General features: G+C 41.4%; 1 protein-coding gene across 3 annotated transcripts in view; it reads left to right on the forward strand.

The window, feature by feature from the left end:
• The window catches only part of ELAPOR2 (endosome-lysosome associated apoptosis and autophagy regulator family member 2), a 1,439,853-nt gene that overhangs the window by 1,292,587 nt on the left and 125,404 nt on the right, over positions 1–21,862 (forward strand). For all 3 annotated transcript variants that reach the window (XM_044088347.1, XM_044088349.1, XM_044088348.1), the window contains one exon: positions 14,348–14,526. In XM_044088347.1, the coding sequence (XP_043944282.1) occupies positions 14,348–14,526 (179 nt within the window). The remainder of the gene's footprint in view (positions 1–14,347; positions 14,527–21,862) is intronic.

The raw sequence follows: 21,862 nt of genomic DNA on the forward strand, positions 1-21,862 counted from the left end.
TAACAAGCTTTTTTTCCGGGAGAGATGTAGGACATCTAAATAAAATATAGCTTTCATCCTTTCAGGACTTAATTTGGGACAGAGTCAAAAGTAATGTTGGGATGAATGCTCAAAATCAGAGATAGATTGTATGTATTTAGAATGTTGCAAGAATAATTTGTTTTTGCATTAGCATGTGCTTTTGAAATATATGACATCTGAAACTCCTGTATCTGTTATGTAGTAACTGCAATGCTCAAAAATTTACCAGTAAGTTACACATTATAGGATGAAAAGGACACATATATGTAACAAAATTCAGCACATTCTGCAAAATTAGGGACAGTTGGAAGACTTCAGCTACAAGGTACTGATTTTCATTCTAGCTGCTTCCCACTGCATGGCAAATGACTTCCATTCATTATGTAGATTGCAGTCACTTGAGACTTAGAGGACTTCATCATCATCTATAGACAACAAAGAATGCAGTCCTTAAACCTAAGAATGTCTGCTGTTAAACCTTGGTTGTACCTTGATATCCTGTCCACAAAACTGAAATGAGATGAGACTCACCCTGGAGCAATTCAACACCCATCTTGCATATATCTAGCTCAGCATTATGAATGCAGGCTCAACTCCTACTCCTCAAATATAGGGACCAAAAGACATCCTGTGGTGCACATGTATATGCCTTCTGTGTCCAGACACATGCTGGAAACAATACTGAGAAATGACTGTGCAGGAACAAAGAGCTGATACACTGTTCCACAGTCAGGATGGAATTCACTTTGCTCCTCCCAAAACAGATGACTGACTATTTGGTAAATGTCTGTTTTATATCACCCTGGCATATGCTCTGCCAGTGGATTTGAGGAGTATGATCCATGTATAACTTGAGCATACCATCTTGGCACACTCTTTGAAAATGGAGATAAGTATCCCAGTTTGCTAGTCCATATGTACTGTCTCAGCCTTCCATGCAATGCTGAAAGTGTTATTTAAAGCAAAAAAAAAATGCTCAACTCAGTATGACTTGATAGAAGACAACAGTGTGGCAAAAATACACAAATAAAAGTTCTTTTATATGTAACAACCCAACAATGCCCAGTGCCTTGAACATTTCTGGAAAGCTTTTATCTTCTTTCAGATTGAAAAAAGCAATTTAGTAATCACAGTTATCTCCCCATCCTAAATAAATACAGTTCTAGCGTCAGGTTCTGGTGGTAACTCTTCAAAGGACAGCATGTCCACTAGATACAGAAGTATCTAAAAAATATTCTTCCTACCTCTCAACAATGTTCTCAGTTTATGTCAGCATTTTGCATTCCTTGTTAAGAACTCTTTGCAGTATCCTGCCTCCCCCTCCTGAGTGATTCAGTGATTTGCCAGAAACTACTTGAGGCCATCCAGAATCATTCTCTTTCCTAGACTTGGGTCTTTGCTTTGATGATTGCCACCTTCTTTGCTTGTCAGTCAAATCCAATCCCATGCATTTATTGCACAGAAGGCCTCTTTACGTAACCTGCCAGCTTCTCTTCCCAGTGATTCACCAGTCCTAGTCTTGCCGTCATTACATCAATCATATGTATTTTTTTTCACCACAGCTACTCCATAAGCATATGGAAAAAAACTCTCCTAGGTTTAGGAGATGAGCTCATCCTGTGCAGAAACATCAGCTAGGCATTCCCAAGACAACCTCCCTCCAAGCATGTTTGCTTTTTAGGGTCTATCTACCCTCTGCCGCAGCAGACTGAGTTAGCTTACCACTTAAGGGTGATCAGGGACAACTCAGCACCTGTCTTGAGGGCATAACAGGTAGCACACTTGCCTTTCATGGCTCAGACTTTTCAGTCTCTCCCTTCCAGGTGTCTCCTGGGTGTTGAAGTCTGCCATTCGAGCTGCAGTAGGAGGCATCCTGTTAATCTTCTAGAAACAGAACCAGATGAGCCTCTTACTTGAAGTTTCAAACTATTCTTTATTTTGGAACTTCCATTACCTTCTATTAAGATGTTTTTTTCTCTCCCTGACTGTTCCGGGCTTTGGGGTAGCATAAGCTGTTAACATTTTAAGTAAGGAACTTTAGCTTTGTTTATATTCTACACAGCCTTTAGCAATTTTGTTTGTCAGCAAAGGAGACATTATTTTTGAGGATAGTTCATGCCCTGTATTTGGTTTTGAAGGTGTTGCTTTACTGGTTCAAAGGTTCATAGGTAGATACTAGGCTATCGGCCCAAGGGCCTACGTAAGCCTAGCCAACAAGGTTCCCTGGCTTACGCCACCCAAGAAAGTTATTTTCCTGTGCCACTGTCGAGCAGAGACACAGAAGTGATCCCTGGGATGTATTTCCTGTTTCCCATCCACTCATCAAGATTTTTCTTGAAGAGTGCTAATGAATAACTTTGCTTGACATAGATAGGTAGCCTGTTCCAGAGTATGGGAAGGCTCTGGGACAGGAATCTATCCCTCCAGCATGTCCTGTTTATTGTGGTGACAAGGTTTAGGTCCCTAGAGCATGTAGCTTGGAGGGATTGGGATTTCTTTAGGTGTAGCATGTCCAACAGCTCTGGGTTTGACATAGCTTTATATGTTAGGCAGAGATCACCTCGGAGTAGGCAATATGCTACAGAGTAAAGCTGGAGTTTTTTGAGGCGGTCAGTGTAGGGCATTTGTTTGAGGCCAGTAATCCTCTTTGTGAGGTACTTCTTTTGCCTTTCCAGCTGCTGCAGATGTCTTGTAAGGTACATTCCAAAAGGGGCGTGGTACTCTATAATGGGTCTAATGAGTGTTGAGTCGAGGGGAACAATGACCTCTTTTTTCCTGGATGAGAACCCTTTTATAATGAGGTGTGCCACGTATAAGGACTTCCTGACTACTGTGGCAATGTGATTATCAAAGGAGAGACTACTGTCCACCTGGGTCCCAAGGTCTCTTATCACACTTTCGGTGTTAAGTAGATTGCTGTCTATGTGGTAGTTCATGGGTACATAGTTTTTACCAAAGGGGATGACACTGCACTTTTTGGCATTGAGCTTGAGGCCATGGCTCTGACACCAGGCATCTGTCTCAGTGAGGCCCTTGTGTAGGATGTCCACATCATTTGGGGACTTGACTGTGGCTCCTAGTTTGCAGTCATCTGCAAACTTCATTAGCCAGAGGCCTTCTGTGTTAGCTTGAACTTCAGAAAAGTAGATACCAAACAGGAGAGGTCCCAGGACAGAACCCTGTGGTACTGCACTTGTCACTGCTTTGAGGTCAGATTTGGAGTCTGCAACTTTTACAGTGTGGGTTCTGTCAGTCAGCCAGTTGGCAACCCATCTTGTGACATAGAGATTTATACCTAGTTTAGTGATTTTAGCTATAATTCCAGAATGGGGGATGGTGTTGAAAGCCTTGGCGAGGTCAAGATAGGCTGTGTAAACCACCTTACCCTCATCTACGGCTTTGGTGACTGCCTCAAAGAAGTCGATCAGGTTCAAGAGGCATGATCTGCCTTTCACAAACCCGAACTGGGTGGGATCCAGAGTTTGGACGTTGCCAATGTCTTTGTTTATGAGTTCCACAATGATACGTTCCATGGCCTTGCAGACCAGGCTCATCAGGCTAAGAGGCCAATAGTTCCCGGGATCAGTGGTGGCTCCCCCTTTGTGGAGTGGGATAACTGTTGCTGTGCACCATTCAGTGGGCACAAAGCCTGATGTGAGGCTATTATTGAACATAGTGCTTAAGTGGGGAGCCAGTTCATTCTGAACTTTGTGTAAAACGCAGCCTGGGATGTTGTCCGGACCCATGGATGCTGTGTTTTTGGCTTTAGAGAGTGCAGCTTTTACCTGCATAGTTGTGATTACAGGGACTCTGCATTCTTCCTGTATAGATATGGGCCCTTTAGGGGGTGGGGGGGCAAAGTTAGCATCTGCCAGGATGTTGGCAATATCAGTTGGTTCTGTAATTTCCGTGCCTTTGTGCTGTAACTCGGAGCAGATCTGGGTGTTGCCATTGAGATTCTTGACATAGCTATAGAATGTTTTGTGGTTGTCCTTAGAATCAGTGGTGATTTTGCTTTCGTAGCTAGCTTTGGAGGATCTTATAAGGGATCTCAGCTTCTTACTGAGGCTGACCAGGGAGCTCCTCCACTCATGGGATTTTTCTCTCTTTTGCAACAGTTACTTCCTTCTGTTGTACAGTTTGTTTATGGCAGGGGACAACCAGATTGGCTTCTTTTTTTTGGAGGATAGCGTCTTGGTTCATTTGGGATAGCACGATCCATGCACTCGTGTAAGTGCTTATAGAGTGCATTTGTGTAGGATTCAGCAGTTGTAACTGTATTGTCCATCTGCATGGGTGTCATGAAGTTCATCACTTCTGCCTTAAGAAGCATGAAGTTGGCTTTGGAGAAATTTTTTACTGTAGTTTCCTTAATGGGGGGTGGGGGCGGGATGTGGATATCAAGGATGATTAGCTTATGGTCAGATTGGACCAACAAGGAGTTGACTTCAGGTGTGGAACACCAGTCACTCATGTAGGTAATGACTAGGTCTAGGATATTGTTGCCCCTGGTGGGGGTGTGGATAAGTTGATCCAGGGCATTGGAGTTTATGAATTCCAGAAAGCGTTGAGCTAAGGAGTTGGTACATGAGTAGTTTTCCCAGTTAATGGTGGGATAGTTGAAGTCGCCCATTATTAGGGTGTTTGGTTGAACCCTAATATTTTCCAGTTCATCAAGAAAAGAGGAGTGGGAATCCTAGGGCATGGTGGGGGATCTGTAGCAAGCTACAATTTGGATTGCAGTTTTGCCCAGAGTTAGTTGCACTTGGATAACCTCAGATGCACTATGCTGAGCAACTAGCCTGGAGGTGTGGATATACTTAATGAATATGGACACACCTTCGCCTTTGGTGTTTCGGTCCAGGTTACATGGCCAAAAAATGTGGTATGAGTTATAGCCTGGTAGGGTGCTCTCTGGAGCCTTGATCCGGGTCTCAGTCACTGCACAGATATTGATGTTCTCCATTTTAAGGAGTGCCTTGAGTGAGTGCATTTTGAGATTTAGACTTCTAGCATTGAGTAGCATTACCCTCAGTTTTTGCTTGCCTGTTCCTGTTACAGTGGTGAATTTATTTGAACCTTGCCTAAAAACGGCACTATAGGGGCAGCAAGAGCCTTAGCCAGTATCCGGAATCCCAGGGGCGACAGGTGCAGGCCATCTGTGGGAAAGCATCGTGGTCTGTCAACCATGTCATCCCAAGCAGACAGATACTGGATCCCCTTAGAATGACACCAGAAGCTTAGCCAATTGTTGAAATCAATCATTTTGTCCTTGTACTGTTGTATCATTCAGGGCGATGGCAGAATGCTACTCGGGGCTAGGGTCATACCTGCCTGGGCTACAAGATCGGAGAGCTCTTCCATGTCTCTTTTCATGTAGTCCAGGGAGGTACATCTCAAGTCATTCACACCAACATGGACAATGACAGTCATATTTGTACTTGTTGTGGAATGACCTTAGTGCGTGGGTTATGTGGCGGATCCTGGCACCCGACAGGCAGCTGACAGTAACCTTCTCCTTGTTTAGCCTGGTGAGTGGGACATCAATGTGCCTGACTATAGAGCCACCTATGACTAGTGTGTTGGGTACGTTGTTTTGCCTTATTGGCTGTGGTTAAGTGGCACACTGAGTCTGTGGGCTGTGTGTCATTTGGGTTGTGTTGGGGGATGGAGGTTGCTTGCGTTTCTGCTTTGGAGGTCTCTGTTGCTTAGACAGATTATTATTGAGAGCCTCCACGAATGTTTTTGTGTTACTATGTGTGGATTTTGGTGGTGTAGATTTGGTGAGACTATGTGATGAGTGTGGTGTGGTGCAAATGTTTACTTTCTTCTCATGACTGTCAAGTTCAGTCTTGGTTGGAGAGAGCTTTACCTCCAGTTTGGCTAGATAAGTGCATCTCTCACAGGTTGTAGTGTTGGGTGGTAGGCAGTGGCAGCTGGTGACTTCAAATCAAAGGGGGGCTGCAGGAGACAGCTGAATGGGTGGGGTCAATGGAAAGGGGTGTGGCCAACTAGAACGGGGAGGGGCTATGCTCAAAACCACAAAAACTAACTAAATACACTGCTCTGGGTGCCAAACCGTCATTATGAGAGTCCAATCAAGACAAAATTAAGTGTAGAAGAATAAAAATATTTTAGTGCATTGGCTGCATGACAGCTTACTTAATATCTAGATGGAAACAAAAAGGTTGTGAGGCATGAAAAAATAAATTACTTTTTAAATACATTAATGGAATGCCAGTCAAAATCAAGTAGCACTCAACTCAGACCAGTTATTGCACTGCAGTTTTAATTATAATTTATATTCAACTTTATTAAAGTACCAAGTAACATGCTGAAAGTAGAAATGTATGATGCCCCCACTTGTAAAAATGTTTCTTATCCAAAAAAAGACCTGCTGCCTGACAACCATCTACTTGTTTCATGGGGAAAACATGATCAAAGTAAAAAATGAAAAGTAAACAAGAAATAAGCTCAAAATACATTGCTTAAAAGGATTACTGTGCAGGTTATGGACCACACAGTTGGCATTCTGTTTAGTTTATGGGTAAAGCCTGCAGAGATGACTGGAAGTCTCCAAATGTAATGAGCTTCTTAAAATAATGTAATCTGTCCTTTATTACAAATACTGTCATATGCATTTCAATACCCAAGGCTTATACATTATCTAGTTAAGTATTCTCTACATGGCAACAACAGAAAGGCTTTCAATGTTGGCAATTCTTTAACAGTATGCTTATTAAAGCTTACTTGCATCTTACGATCTCAGTCAAGGTTACCTGATGGTCATTAAAGTATTGCTACTTAAACACAGAGCAACAGGCACTTTGAGTAATAAGCATAAATCAACAGTACAAAAATATGACAGAAACCAGACCATTCTGCAAAAATCAAGGACAGATGAAAAGCCACTCTAGTACTTGTGTCTACCTTGGATGGGGGTGATACTCTGCACATTTACACTGCATAACTACTCCTTGCCTTGTTTCAACACATCCAGAGTCACTACATGGGGGAGTGGGGTGCAAGAAGTATGTCACAATTTGAAATGTCTCTGGCTGACTGTGATGGCCCTGACACATTTGTCATACCTCTCAACCTCAGAGCAAGAAATCTAGACAAAGCCATGCAAAGAAGTGGGACAAAGGCCCAAAAATAAGGACAATTTTTAAATATTGCTCTTATAAACTTAGAAAGATAATAGAATAGGTCTTGCATTAGTATGAATTTACTGAACGGTATGAAATCTGAAACTCAAATGTCTGTCATTATTTTCTAACTTCAGTCTTTAATGATTTGTCACTAATTTGCCAAAAAAACTCACAATTTTGCCAAAAAAAAACACAATTTTATGAAAATTGGACCAAAAATGTGATGTAAAAATATAAAATAGCCACACAATACAGCTGGGAACCTGTCAAAGAAGGGACACTTTAATATTAGTACTGCTAACTTGAGCAGCTGACAAAATAAAAGAATCTACATGCATTTCTGAAATAAAAGTAATCTATAACTCTGATTATTACAGTTATTTCTTAATTATAAACCCTCCACATTTTCTTCCAAAATTGCTATTTTGCAGAGGGATTACTAGGGGGAAGAGCAACATTTTGAGTCAAAATCAGGGACAGTTGAGAGGTTTGACTATGCCTAATTCTATAAAGCAATTTATTTGCATGCACCTCTCACCCTGTTAATGCAATAAATCTGGACAAGGCCAAATATATTGGGGGAACATATAAACAGTGCTAAAAAATGCTCTTGTATAAACTGAGACAGTTGATAGAACAACAGGTCTTACTTTAGCATGCATTTTTCTGAAGGTTATGAAGTCTGAAACTCAGTGTGTCATTATTTAGTGACTTAATTCCTAAATGATTTGCCAGAAAACCACAAATTTTATGAGGAACAAACCAAAAATAAGAAGCAAAAATCTATTCATTCTTTGAAAATCTGGACATTTGGGAGGTATAGTTCAGCTGGGGCTGTCTTTAAGTTTGCCACCCTTCCCCCTCACAAAATCATGGTCGAATGGAGCCTCCCCCTGCAGCCATTCCAATGATCCATTACTTGGCTATTTGACTCCATTTATAAACACTAATGTGCATACTGATTTTCTTCTATGATGATTTGGACTTCATTTGAAAGTTTTATTTTGCATTTTACAGCACAAACACTAAGACATCTGCTAAACAAACTTAGCATTAAAACTTCTCTTCCCTTGAAACTCACATTCATTGAAACAGCATTGAAACCCACATTCAAAGAAAATACATTTTACCAGTGGCAGAACTGCCCAATTCAGAACATCTTTCCAGTAAACAATGAAACAAAATGCATGCACCCATAATGACAAAACTGCCCAGTTCAGAACATTTCCATCATAAAAGTCTACTCAAACTTCTACAGTCCACCATTATCAGTAAATATGCACAATTCTACATTCCACCATTATCAGTAAATATGCACAATTCTACAGTCCACCATTATCAGTAAATATGCACAATCTCTGAAGAAGTAAAAAGTCATCTAAATAATTCCACATTAAATAAATCTGTAACTAATGAAGAGGTTGCTGCTAGCAAATACCTTTATATTTCATGGTTTCATCGAAAAATAAAGTGTCTGATGCCCCTGAGGAATAAATTGCCTATATTACATTAAAAATGATAAGCTGGTAATATTGCAATAGGAAATGGATAGCAAACTGATAACAGGCTCATAGTTAGTATCTTAACTTTTTCAGTACGGCAGCATTTACCCCTTGTGGGACTAAAACCAACAGCCATCTGCATCAAAAGCAAGTACACAACCTGTTGTGCTATTAACAATGCAAGCTGACTTACGCTAATCAGCACTAAACTTCTCTTCCCCTGCAGCTCTCAGCTCCTTGTAAAATTTACTCAACTGCATCTCAACTTCGCAACACAAGAAATCTGGAAAAAGTCAAATTTATTGGGGGGGGGGTCAAAAGCCCAAAAACCAGGGACACATTAAACATTGCTTGTATAATCTTGGAAAGTTGCTAGAATAAAACACTGCGTTACCACCATACATTTTACTGCCAAGGTCCCTGTGCAAAAGAGTCAGAGCAACATACCACTATGGCAAATCAGCTGCTTTGTGAAAGAGAGGAAGACTGAAACTTAAATGGCTATCATTTAATGAATTCAGTTCTCACCATACCTGTCAACCTCTTAGCACAAAACACCTGGACAAACTCAGTAATGAGGGAATACAGCCCTCAAAAGACATTCAGTGAATTCAGTTCTTGCTATAGCTGTCAACCTTAGCACAAAAATCCTGGACAAAGCCAATAATGGGGTAATACAGTCCCAAAAATAAGGACAAATTTCAGATATTCATCTTATAAACTTACAAAACTGCTAGAATAGAAGGTTGTGTTACTATGTATTTTCTAAAGAATATGAAGTCTGAAATACAAATCCTTGTGAATTCTACTTCTGACAGAACAAAAACTATTTTCAGCAGAGGCCCAGGGAGAAATACTGTAGACACATGTCTTTGTAAAATGGCAGGACACCAGAGCAAATCCACACAAACACAGGGATGAGATGCAGACTCCACACAGAAGGCACCGCAGCCAAGAATCAAACCAAAAAACCTATAGCTGTGAGACATCAATTCTACCACTGCACCATCAAATATGTACAGAATTAAACATTCAGAAACCTGAAGTCTGAAATTCAAATGCCTGTCAATTTTATTTAACATTTGTTAATCAGGACAATCTGACTTGGAACAAAAAAACAATTTTCAGCAGAGGCCCAGGAAGAAATAATGCAGACATGTCTTTGTAAGTAACATAGGACACAAAAGCAAACCCACACAAACACAGGGAGAAGATGCAGACCCCACACAGAAGGCACCCCAGCAAAGAATCAAACCTGAGAACCTGCAGCTGTGAAGCAACAATACTACCACTGCACCATCAAATATCAGGCATTGCAACATTTAGAAACCACAGATATTATGAGGAACAGGTCAGATCAAATATGAGGCAAAAATCTGCAATTTTTTTATAAATGGTGGTGGGTAGGGAATTCAGGTCCTTAACACCTTCATACAAGGTACAGGGTTCAAGCCTGGGTATCTCTACCCACCACCATTTGTTCTCTCTAGCCACCACACACACACACACACACACACACACACACACACACACACACACACACACTCCTACCAGCCCAGCGACCTGCACACTCCTATGATCGGCACACACACACTCCTACCAGCCCAACAATCAGCGACCTGCACACTCCTACGATCGGCTTCGGCTCCTTCAGCGACCTGCTACTACAACATCCAGCCCAATGATCAGCTCCGCTCCTCAGTACTAGTAATCCTGCATGCTGACCTGGTACTACAGTAATCCTTCAGCGACCTCGTCAGCCGAAATGACCGATCAGTGACCCAGTACTCCTGCATGCTCCTATACCTACCAGAATTCTGTGACCGAAGCCTGCGCACTGAAAAAGTCTCGCAAGTCCTGCGAGAGCAGCTCAGTCCTCTCATTGCCTCTGACTGCGGCTGAAGCAGTCCGGAGCTCCTCTGTGTGGTGCTGTTGTCAACGCACAGAATCCTGGTATCTCGCAGCAATGATTGCTGGGTACCTGTTTGTCCCTATCCGGACTGCTGGTAAGGCAGTCGTAAATTTTTTGTTTAACATATATTTTTTTGTTTTTTTCTAGGTGGGGGGGCTGCAGTCTGGCAGTCCGATAGGACAAGCTGCACCTGGTGGTAGGAGGAGAGGGTTGTCTGTGTACATGAGGCAATTTCTACATTGCCTCAAGATGCCCAGATTCATCAGATAGACAGGAGAGAACACTGGGAGCTGACCCTTGGACATGCCTGAATAAAAAACTATTTTCCTCTAGATAAGTGAGGAAAGTGAGTACAAGAACTGTTTTTCTCTAAGCAAGTGAGAAAAGTAAGTACAAAAACTGTTTTCCTCTAGATAATGAGGAAGATTGAGTGCTATAGTAATTAGTAGCTTATTTAGTGCTTACAAGTTCTGAACAAGTGCTGAACATGAATAACCAAATTTAAGTGCTAAAACTAAAAATCTGTATCTGCACTAGAGTTACAGGACAGAAACAAGTGCAAATGCAGGCTTTCAAATCAGAAAGTTGAGAGAGATGGAAGAGATTGCCCAACTGGCCAATAACTACAATTTCTGGGCCAGAACCACTCCTTATGTGGTAGACAGGTTACCTAGTGCTTACCACTCCCACTGATAAGCTAGAAGGCTTCCCTCCAACACAGAAAGGCTTGAGGGGCTCAGAAGCTTACATACAGCCCTGGATACAGAAAATCTGTATCTGGAACACTAGTTACAGGAAATGTAGGAAACAGGCTTACAGTTTTTTTTTTTTTTACAGAAAAGTAGCAAAAACAGTAGTTAAAAACAATTCACATGCAGTGCAAGCTAGCACACTTGAGTATGTAGCAATATTAGACCAAACACAGTTTAAAAAATGCAATTAAATTACAAAAGGACTAAAAGCAAGCGCAGAAAGAGTTTATTCGGTAGAATGTGGTAAAGAGATTGGACTGGGGGAGTGTCCCAGATCAAATCTACAGTGGGGCGGGCAACTGCAAAAGCCACCAAATTTAAACTACAAACCAAAAATAGGGAGGGTGAATGAGACAAAACAGTTTCAACAGAGATCTAAGCAATAATGAACAGTACTAACTCCAAAACCAAAAAACATATACTCAGCTCTGTATATTTGCAGATCAGTCTCTCAGAACAGGGAGCCAACAATTTCATCAGAGATCTAAGCAACAATTAACAAACTCTATAACCAAAAAATATATATATTCAGCTCTGTATATTTGCAGATAGTCTGGAAGCCAGTCTCTCAGAACACAGGGTCCAGCATTAAAATGCAGGTCAAATTTTATGCAAGTGTCATTGCACTGTGAAAAAAATTCATGGTGCTGCCTGATACCTTAGTCTCCTAAAGGAAGAAAGAATGTATCTTGAAGCATAGTGCCACAGTAATCTTGAAAGGGAAACTTAAGTCATTTCGGCAAAGATTTAGAAAAAGTGGTTACTGGTAATGCTTTGTAATGATCCAGAAAGATGTTAGGGTTTTTGGTGTGCTTCTGTTTTTGGCAGATAATGTTGGAAGCACAGAACAGTAGTCTTTCTTACCATAGGGAAGACTTATTTCTGAGAACGTGATCAGTAAAGAACAGTGTGTTTAACTAGATTAGTGTAGGTCTGATATCTGTTTGCCATTTAGTTTACATAAGAGCATGGTCCACCTTTCCATAGCTAATGTTTCTGGACATATTTTAACAAATACCTGGCTTGCCAGTGTCCTGAACTGTGTTGTCAAATACAGTAAGCTATAGCATTGCTTGCTGAATATCACTGTCAGGTATTCATATTGGCTGCTCCTGGGAATCCTGGATCTGTCTTACATGATGTTGGTTAGAACTAGGTTTAATGAATCCCTGACTGAATATTTGATTTGTAAGTTGTGTGTTCAGCAAACAGGACAACAGATAATGTGTTTTTGTTTGTATGTAAGAGTTCAATCAGAATGATCTTCATAAAATAATTGAGCACATTCCTCAGTATGATTCATGCTAAAAGGCAGATAATCTCGTTTCCTTGTTGTCATTTTGATGCAGCTGTAAATTGTCTGCTTAGTGTTCTTCTTTCGGCTTTTCCCAGTTAGGGGTCGCCACAGCAGAACTCCGGTCTGCTAATGATTGGCAGTAGACTTTTATGGTGCCGAGGTGCCAGCTCGATGCCCAACCTTCAACGAAGGCATGCCCATTCACGCATGTCTTTCGAATGCCACTCGACTGCGGGGAGGACATGCAGACTCCACACAGAAGGCACTCCAGCTGAGAATTGAACGGGAGAATAAGTCTGCTTAGTGTAAATTATAATTTCACTAACAAGCTTTCACCTTATACAGAAAAGCACTTTTAAAGCCTGCCCATTAGTTTAAGAGCTGAATATCTGCTTAAACCTCTGGAGACCCAGATTAAGCAGGAGCTTGTGCTGTACCAATAACTTGGACAGGGAGGGGCTGTGTGATTGGAGACCATCTGTCTTCCACTCGGAAGGTTGAAGGTGGATGAATTGGGACTGCAGTGCTATCCTCCTGGTTGAAGACTTGAGAGCGCATGACATTTTCAGGCCACACAGGAGCTGTTGATTTCTACTTCTCAACTGTACAGATTTTCGTAGAATGTCCAGATTTTTGCCTCATATTTTTGGTCTGTTCCTCATAGAAATTGTGTCTTTTTGACAAATCACTGGGATGATTTAAGGATTAAAGTCAATAAATAATGACAATCATTTCGGTTTCGGACTTCATATCCTTCAGAAAAATGTATGGTAACATGAATCCTGTTATTCTAGCAACTTTCTAAGATTATAAGAGCAATATTTAAAATGTGTCATTATTTTTGGGCTTTTGTCCCCCCATTTTGTCAGGCTTTGTCCAGATTTCTTGCAGTAAAAGGTTGAGACGTATGAGTCTTCAGCAGATGGTTGAAGACAAGAGTACCTCCTGTTTTCTGTTAGAAATCAGTTTATTGTGGGTGTCTTTAGTTAAAAGAGAGAAATACTCCTCCCAGCCTTTCTTAACTGTGAGTATTGTCCTGCTTTATTTTGTATATTTTATTTGTATTAAAGTGTTTCTAAGGCATAGCTTTCAGTTGAACTTTCAATATAGTAGTTTGAGATTGTATTGTATTCGCTATACTAACTAGAGTGACAATCAGCTATTCAATATAGATCTATTAAACACATATAAGTGGGGAATCAGTTATCACCAGAGGCTGGGAGGAAAGCATACACTTATATAAGGCAAGTAATTTGGGGAGAGACTTAATTTCATATGGTTCATTGTGAGAGACTTTGATTTGGGCTGAGACATTCTCTGCAAGAAAATGTTGTGTTACCACTAATGATCTGGTAGTTACAACTTCAGCAGTGAAGCTGCACATTAAGTATTGTATTTTTTTTCAAAATAGTAGGTCTGAAAATGTTAAGCTTGTTGAGTAAATAAACTGGAGAGGATTGCTTAAGAGAGGAAAAAAGTGACAGCTTTTAAGTTTAGTAATCATAGCTAGCAGTTCCATGCATAATCATGTCAGTAAAATAGTACTTGAGATGAATGTTCATTAAGTTCTCAGCTGTGGTGGTAGTGAGTTGGGTGTGGACCATTATATTGTGCTTTTACTGAAGTTATTGATTTTTGTTGCATTTATCTTCTGCCTGCTATGTAAACTACTGAAATACGTGCTTATTAACCTTTCATTTGATTTTGTGTAGGAAATACTTTATGTGTGGAATGAGACAAAACATTGCACTAAAGGCGTTGCCTTACCTGAAAAGAGGCAAATAGTTTGTGAATCCATTGACTTTTGGTTGAAAGCTGGGGCAGGTGTTGGTGCATTCACAGCTGTCTTGCTGATTGCATTGACCTGCTACTTTTGGAAGAAGAACAAGAAGTAAGTGCCTCAGAATGTTATGTATTTCTAGATGTACAAGATACAGAAATTAATTGCACTGAAATTGTAATGTTTGTAATTACATCATACAGCGGTACTTGGCAGAAGATGCATTTCTGTTTGTAAAAGCAGTAAACCTCTGAAGCTGTATTTAATTTTCACTCTCCTACTGCATATCACAAAAGTCACTCCATGTTTTCCTAAGTAGAGCAAAGGTAACAAGTTATATAAAAATAGCTGAACCATTTAGTTGTTCATAAGTGCAGATGTTACTAAGGAATACATGTGTGTTGGGATCCACTGATGTTCTTCGTGTTTCACTGTTGCAGTCATCACATTTGGGTTATCTGCTTGCAGTAGCCCTCAGTCGGCCTGATTAACAAAGCCTTGGGTCCTACATTGGTTGCTGTCTCTTCTTCCATGACGTCAGGTAGTCATGGGTATAAAACATGCAGCCGATGCCATTACATCAGTCTTTCTTGCTGTGAATGAATCAGAAGCAGTTTGCAAGTGCCGGTCGGCCGACTCCTGAAATTTTCATTTTTGAGTTTTAGAACCAAAGTCTTTAACTAAAGCGAAGTACCCCGTTGGGGAAACTTTTTCTTGCTCTAAACTGATGTCAGTAAAAGTAAATAATTGCATTTCTTGTGGAAAGCAAATATCTCATAAAGAGTTTCATTCATACGGTATTCCTTGCCTAGGCCCTGACCACGACTTACCTCGCTGTCAGTTTTGTGCCTTATTTAAACAACGAACTATCCGTCGTCGGTATATTTTCGCTTCTAAATATTTTGGTGCTTCTAAATATTTTGGTGCTCGGTTCAATTATCCAGATATGTCTTCGGTAAGCCATCCGACTACCGAAATTCCGAAAAAACACAAAGATAAAGACAGAGACAAGCCAGCTAGGTCCAAAGCTGCCGACAATGCTTCTCCTAAGCCAGTCGCCAGTTCGGTGGTACTCAGTGAGGTGCTTTCGCAGCCCCTGATACGTGCTACTTTAGATTTGCAGGCCTCTACTGAGACCCATTTGGAGTCCGGTATGCCGCGAGATTCTTCAACTGTGGAACCTGTGGATGTCTCTACCTTGGATGGGTCCGGAGCCACTGTGCAGGCACCGGCTTCTAAGGGTGTTTTCAGGCCTACTGACTTGCATATCAAACTGACACCATATTCTTCTTCAAGGCCTAAAACTTGATCCATGTCTAGAAAACCGACGCCCAGACTGCATGGTCAGGCCTCTATGCCTAAAAACAAATGATAAGAATGGCTGAAGACTTTATTACTTTAATCAGGGGAAGCCAATCTTCCCCCTCTAAGAGACCTAGGACTGAGATTGCTTATGATACTTCTGACCAGGATTCTGAAATTTCTGTTTCCTCTGATGACCAGGTTTTACCTTTATCTACCTATGAGGAGCCTGATGCTGAGGACTCTATTCCCTCTGCTTCCCCACAGAGGATTTCTCTTTTGGTTAAACCTTGCATACTCTTAGGGAGCATTTTCATTGGGAAAGTCAGGATTTCTCTGATTCTAAAAAGAGGCTTAAGGATTTTTTACTCCTGCCCCAGCACAGGCCTTTAGCTATCCCTCCTGTACTGGACATTGTTGATGATGCCTTTTCGGAATCTAGCTTGGCCCCTGACTCTTTACCTCCTGCTCCCAGAAAACCTGATAGATATTACAAGGTTCCTGATTCTCACAAGTTTCTTTTCAAAAATCCTACTGAAGATTCTGAGACCATTTCACAGGGACTCAAGGGCATTAAAGCTACTACTGCCAAAAATCCTACCCCCTATGATAGAGACTCCAGGGCGCTATAGATGGGGTAAGAAGGTATACACTTCTGCAACCTTGGCCATTAGGGCTTTAAACTGCCAGTTTCATATGTTAAAGTATCAGCAGCATATTATTGGAGTGCTTAAACAGAAAATGATGTTGATTCCTGATTGTGCTGAAAATAAGGATTTACAGGATTCAATGCATTCTGCTGAACAGGTTGGAAAACATACTTTGCAATGTGGTTTTGATTTACTAGAGGCATCTTGCAGGGCTGCTGTCACTGGGTCTGTACTTAGAAGGCATGCTTGGCTTAAGGAGCAATCCTTGCCAGATCATGTTAAAGCTAAATTACTGGATGCTCCTTTAAATCAGGACCGCCTGTTTGGCAACAAGGCAGAAGAAGTTCTTAAAAAGATGGAAGAAAAAGCTAAATCTATGCAAACTGTTAAAGATTTCTTACAAGTACAACCTCCAAGATTTAGTAGGCATTGGCCCTCTAAGAATTGGTGCTTTCCTGCCTCTTCCAGGCCTTCTCAGTCCAAACCCAGATCCAGCAGAACTCTCAGGCTTCAGTCCCAGGGTACACACATGACTAAGCAGTGGGGGGCCCCCACTTCCAAGTCTGGGAGTAGTAAAACTCCCGCTATGGTAAACTGTCTCAATGACTTAACTTTAAAACTTCCAAGCACTTCTCAACTGACTGCCCCTTTGGGAGGAAAGATTGCTCTACATGCAAAAAACTGGGAATTCATTACCCAGGACAAATGGGTTTTAAATATAGTTTCCCAAGGATACAGATTTCACTTCCACACATTACCAACCCCAAATGGTTGGCCAGATCTACCCCCAAATCAGTGGGCAGAGGCTCCAAAGCAAGTACTCTCTCTCTTAAGTATAAAGGCTATTCAAACTGTACCAGAAGAGGAAAAGGGACAAGTTTCTACTCAAGACTTTTCCTGGTACCCAGAAAAGGCAATTCATGGTATCCTTTCCTGGACCTGTCTACTTTAAACACTTTTTTGGTGATTCCAAAATTCAGGATGCTAACTCTTCACCAGTTGCTTCCCATGCTAGGCAAAGATGCCTGGTTGGCAACACTCGATTTGAAGGAAGCATACCTGCACATCCCAATCAGGGAATCTTGCAGAAGATACCTATGCTTCAAAGCAGGCTACATGCACTATCAGTTACCTGCACTGTCCTTTGGCTTTGCTACTGCGCCCAGGGTATTAACAAAATGCCTAGCTCCAGTCATTGCATTTTGCAGGCAAAGAAATATTCAAACATACCCATCCCTGGACGATTGTCTAAATCAGGCAGAAAGCCAGGACATACTTTTGAATCATCTGGCTTTTGTACAAAGGGTGCTAACTTGTCTGGGGTACACCATAAACAAAAAGAAATCACACCTGGTACCCTGTCAACAAATTATATTCCTGGGAGCAAGCTTAAATACAACTTCCCAGATGACTTTCCTCATGCCAGAGAAACAAATTCATTTGACAACCTACTTCAAACTAGTGGCCACAAAAACCCTGCTATCTGCAAGACAAATACTGCAAGCCTTGGGGTTCATGGTCTCCTGCATTCCTCTAATTCCATATGTAAGACTGCATATGAGGAAACTACAGTGGTATCTAAAAAGCCTATGGTGTCAACATTCTCAGGATCTAGAAGCAATGAAAGCAATGATTCCTATCATACCTTGTCTATGGTTAGAGTTCCTTTGGTGGGCAGAGGCCTGCCACTAAAACAAGGGACTACCATTCACTCTTCCCCCTGCCACCCAAACCCTAACAACAGGTGCATCAGACTATGCATGGGGGGCTCACCTGGCAGGGAAGTGCATTCAGCGCAAATGGAACCCAAGTCAAATGCACCTGCATATCAATCAAAAAGAAATGTTGGCTGTACAGAATGCTCTGGCAGCCTTCAAGGACCACATTCTTCCAGGACAATTAATAGTAAAGCCAGACAACACCACTGTTATGTGGTACTTATAAACAAGCAAGGGGGTACCCATTCTTACCCCCTTTGCAGACTAGCCATGGCACTGTGGAACACAGCCTTGAGCTACCAAGTACATCTACAGGCTCATTTCCTGCCAGGAAAACTAAATACAGTGGCAGATGGACTAAGCAGAAACCTCATGGACTCACAGGAGTGGAAACTGGAACCAAAGACTTTCAACATGTTGACAAACAAATGGGAGAGCCCAGATATAGACCTGTTTGCCTCCCCCTGAACTACCAATTGGACAAATTTTGCATAAGGACTCCCGACAAACAAGCTTGGAAAGTGGATGCTCTGTCCTTCAGCTGGAAAAAAACTATCAGTTTATGCCTTTTCTCCTCTGCCTCTCCTCTCCAAAGTACTTCTAAAAATCAAGCAGGACAAACCAAGGACGATATTGATTGCACCAGACTGGCCACACTAACACTGGTACCCCCTCTTGCGCAGTGTGTCACGGCTGGCTCCATGGCACCTGCCTCAGATCCCTACTTTGTTGTGTCAGCAGGAGAACCAGATTCTGCACCCTCAGCTTTAAGCCCTGAACCTAGCAGCCTGGCTAATTACCTAACCTCTCCTTCACCATCCCTCAGTAAACAAGTAATGGATATCATTTTAGAGGCAAGGAGGCCTAGTGCTAGAAAATCTTATGCTGACAAATGGAAAAGATTGTGTTCCTGAAACCATTCTCAAGGGATGAGCACAGCAGCTCCCAACTTACCTCAGATTCTTCAATACTTAACTGAGATGCTTCACAAGGGCCTTTCTTTTTCCTCCATCAAAATTCATGCCTCAGCTATTTCAGCTCATTATAACACAGAGCCTCCCCTCTTCTCTCATCCAATGCTCAAGCAGTTCCTCAGAGGGGCCAAAAATTTAAGACCACCCAGGAGAGCCCCAAGTCCAGCCTGGGACCTTATCTTTGTATTGGAGAAACTCACTCCTCTTCCTTTCGAGCCAGATGCTAGTGCAGATTTAAAATTCCTTTCTTGGAAAACAGCCTTCCTTTTAGCAATCACTTCAGCAAGAAGGGTATCTGAATTACAGGCCCTTATGGCAGTGGAGCCTTTCATCATCTTTTATGCGGACAGAGTGTCCCTCAGAACCAGTCCCTCCTTCATGCCCAAGGTGGTATCCAGTGTGGCTCTTAATCAGTCCATTCATTTGCCAGCCTTCTTTCCTAATCCACAGAACAAAGGGGAACAGATACTGCACTCCTTAGATGTGCTTAGATGTGCACAGACAACTTAGATTTTACTTAGACGACTAAACCTCAAAGGAAATCTGAACAACTGCTGGTGGCATTTGCTGCAGGGGCAGAGGGGAAATCTATTTCAAAGCAAACCATTTCTAAATGGATAGGCCAATGCATTCATTTCTGCTATAAGCACCATGGAAAGCCTATCCCACAGGTGATCAGATCCCATTCAACCAGGGCTGCATCTACCTCTACAGCCTTTCTCAGAGGTGTCCCTACCAGGGACATCCTAGAAGCTGCTACCTGGAGTTCAGTGCATACTTTCACCAAACATTACCATTTGCCAATTTTCTCTAAATCCAAAGCTGGCTTTGCCACTGCGGTCTTGCAGGGCCTTATAACTGGTGCTAATCCTATCTAAATTCCTCCTCCCATCCTTAGCTTTGGGAATCTATCCAAATGTGATGACTGCAACAGTGAAACACGAAGAACATAGTACAATTGTGTACACTTACCATAAATGTAGATGTTCGAGTGTATTCACTGTTGCAGTCCAGGTTACCCTCCCTCCAGCCCCCTGGCTTCTTTTGGCTATACATCTACTATCCTTTACTATGCTTAAAAGCTTTTTGGTGTATTTGCTTTTTTGTTGGAGGTATAACCTTGTAGACACACACACACACACACACACACACACACGCACACACATATATAGATTATTGCTTCCCATTATGGAGGCACCTGACATCTGAGGCAAGAAAAACTGATGTAATGGCGTCAGCTGCATGTTTTATACCCCTGACTACCTGATGTCACGGAAGAAGAGACAGCAACTGACGCAGGACCCAAGACTTTGTTAATCAGGCCGACTGTGGGCTACTGCAAGCAGATAACCCAAATGTGATGACTGCAACAGTGAATACACTCGAGCATCTACATTTATGGTAAGTGTACACAACTGTACTTTCTATAAGCTGTGTGTGTGTGTATGTGTGTGTGTGTGTGTGTGTGTGTGTGTGTGTGTGTGTGTGTGTGTGTGTGTGTGTGTGTGTGTGTGTGTGTGAAAGATAGGGTAAACTATGTTAGAAGCTATTTATGTTTCTGTGGATAAATACACATGAATTTTGAACGTTTGTCTGTATACACATGTAGTTTCGTATAAAGCTGCTTGTATTGCATGTTCAGTAAGGAGTAAAGCAACAGCAGGAAGTTGTCATCTTAATGTTGCTTTATGAAAGTGTTGCTTTGTGAAAAGGTCTGACTGCAGGTGCATTCACATTGGGAAGAAGGTATCTTCCCTGTCTCAAATAGTAATGAGCCTTTGTCTGATCTTTTAGGTTGTAGCCCGTTCATCTCCAAAGTCATCTTCCCAAAAGCTAATTTAGGGCTTTTAGGCTTGTCTGGTATTGCTCTAGATCAACTGCCTTCAAAAAAATTAAACCCAACAGTTCTCCCCTCCAATCTGTTTAGCAGCTTGGAAAAATAATTCACACAGTTCTATATATGTTTACTTCAAATGTGTAAACTGATCTTGGCTAATGCAAAAATAGTGTGTTTAATCTTAAAGAGCAGAGAATTACAAGTTTGCAAAGTAAGAATGAACAAATTAAGTGAGGGATATCTGCTGGGGTGAGAGAGAAGGTATAAATAAATAAAAAAAAAGCTAATCAGCACTCAAGCTGTTTTACAACTAAGTAAGTGAGGTGGTGAAAAATAAGGCAAACTTTCAGTAAGAATGTCAAACGTGTTAGTTAACTGAAAGCAAAAAGTGTGCTTTTTACTTTAACAAGGAAAATGAGCTACTAAGGGAGTTAAGGTGACAAAGGCAGAAAATGAGAAAGTATGAACTAATGGCTGAATACAGGTGGTAAGGGGTTGCAGTATGGTTAATTAGAGCAAGACATATTCTTACTTTATTTAAGTTAGTACATTGAAAATATTTTTTCACAGAGTAATAATTTTACAGTAGACCTTCAAATCAATTTTTTTATTGGAGGCAGAGCTTCCCACATTCCATATGTACTCCCTGGCTATGAATGTTTTGGTTTAAATTTTGGAGGCAGAACAAATGATTAAAATACGGAACTCTTCTTAACAACTTAAACTAGGAAGTTCCCGACCAACATGGTTAAAATGTGCTATGCTATGCTTTCAAAACGTTCTTTTAAAGAATTAATAAGATGTTGTATGAAAAGATATGTGGGGATGTGGTGACTAAGGCTGTCAGGGAGACAGCCTGACTGGAAGGAGGGAGAGGTTTTGTTAATTAAGTTACAATCAAGGATAGATTATTTTTGGAGGTTTTATCAACTCTAGTTGCTGTGTGAATGACCTAGGTAAAGCCAT

Source organism: Protopterus annectens, chromosome 11.part0 (assembly GCF_019279795.1).
Source record: "Protopterus annectens isolate FY-2018-M chromosome 11.part0, PAN1.0, whole genome shotgun sequence".
NCBI classification, from domain to species: domain Eukaryota; kingdom Metazoa; phylum Chordata; order Ceratodontiformes; family Protopteridae; genus Protopterus; species Protopterus annectens.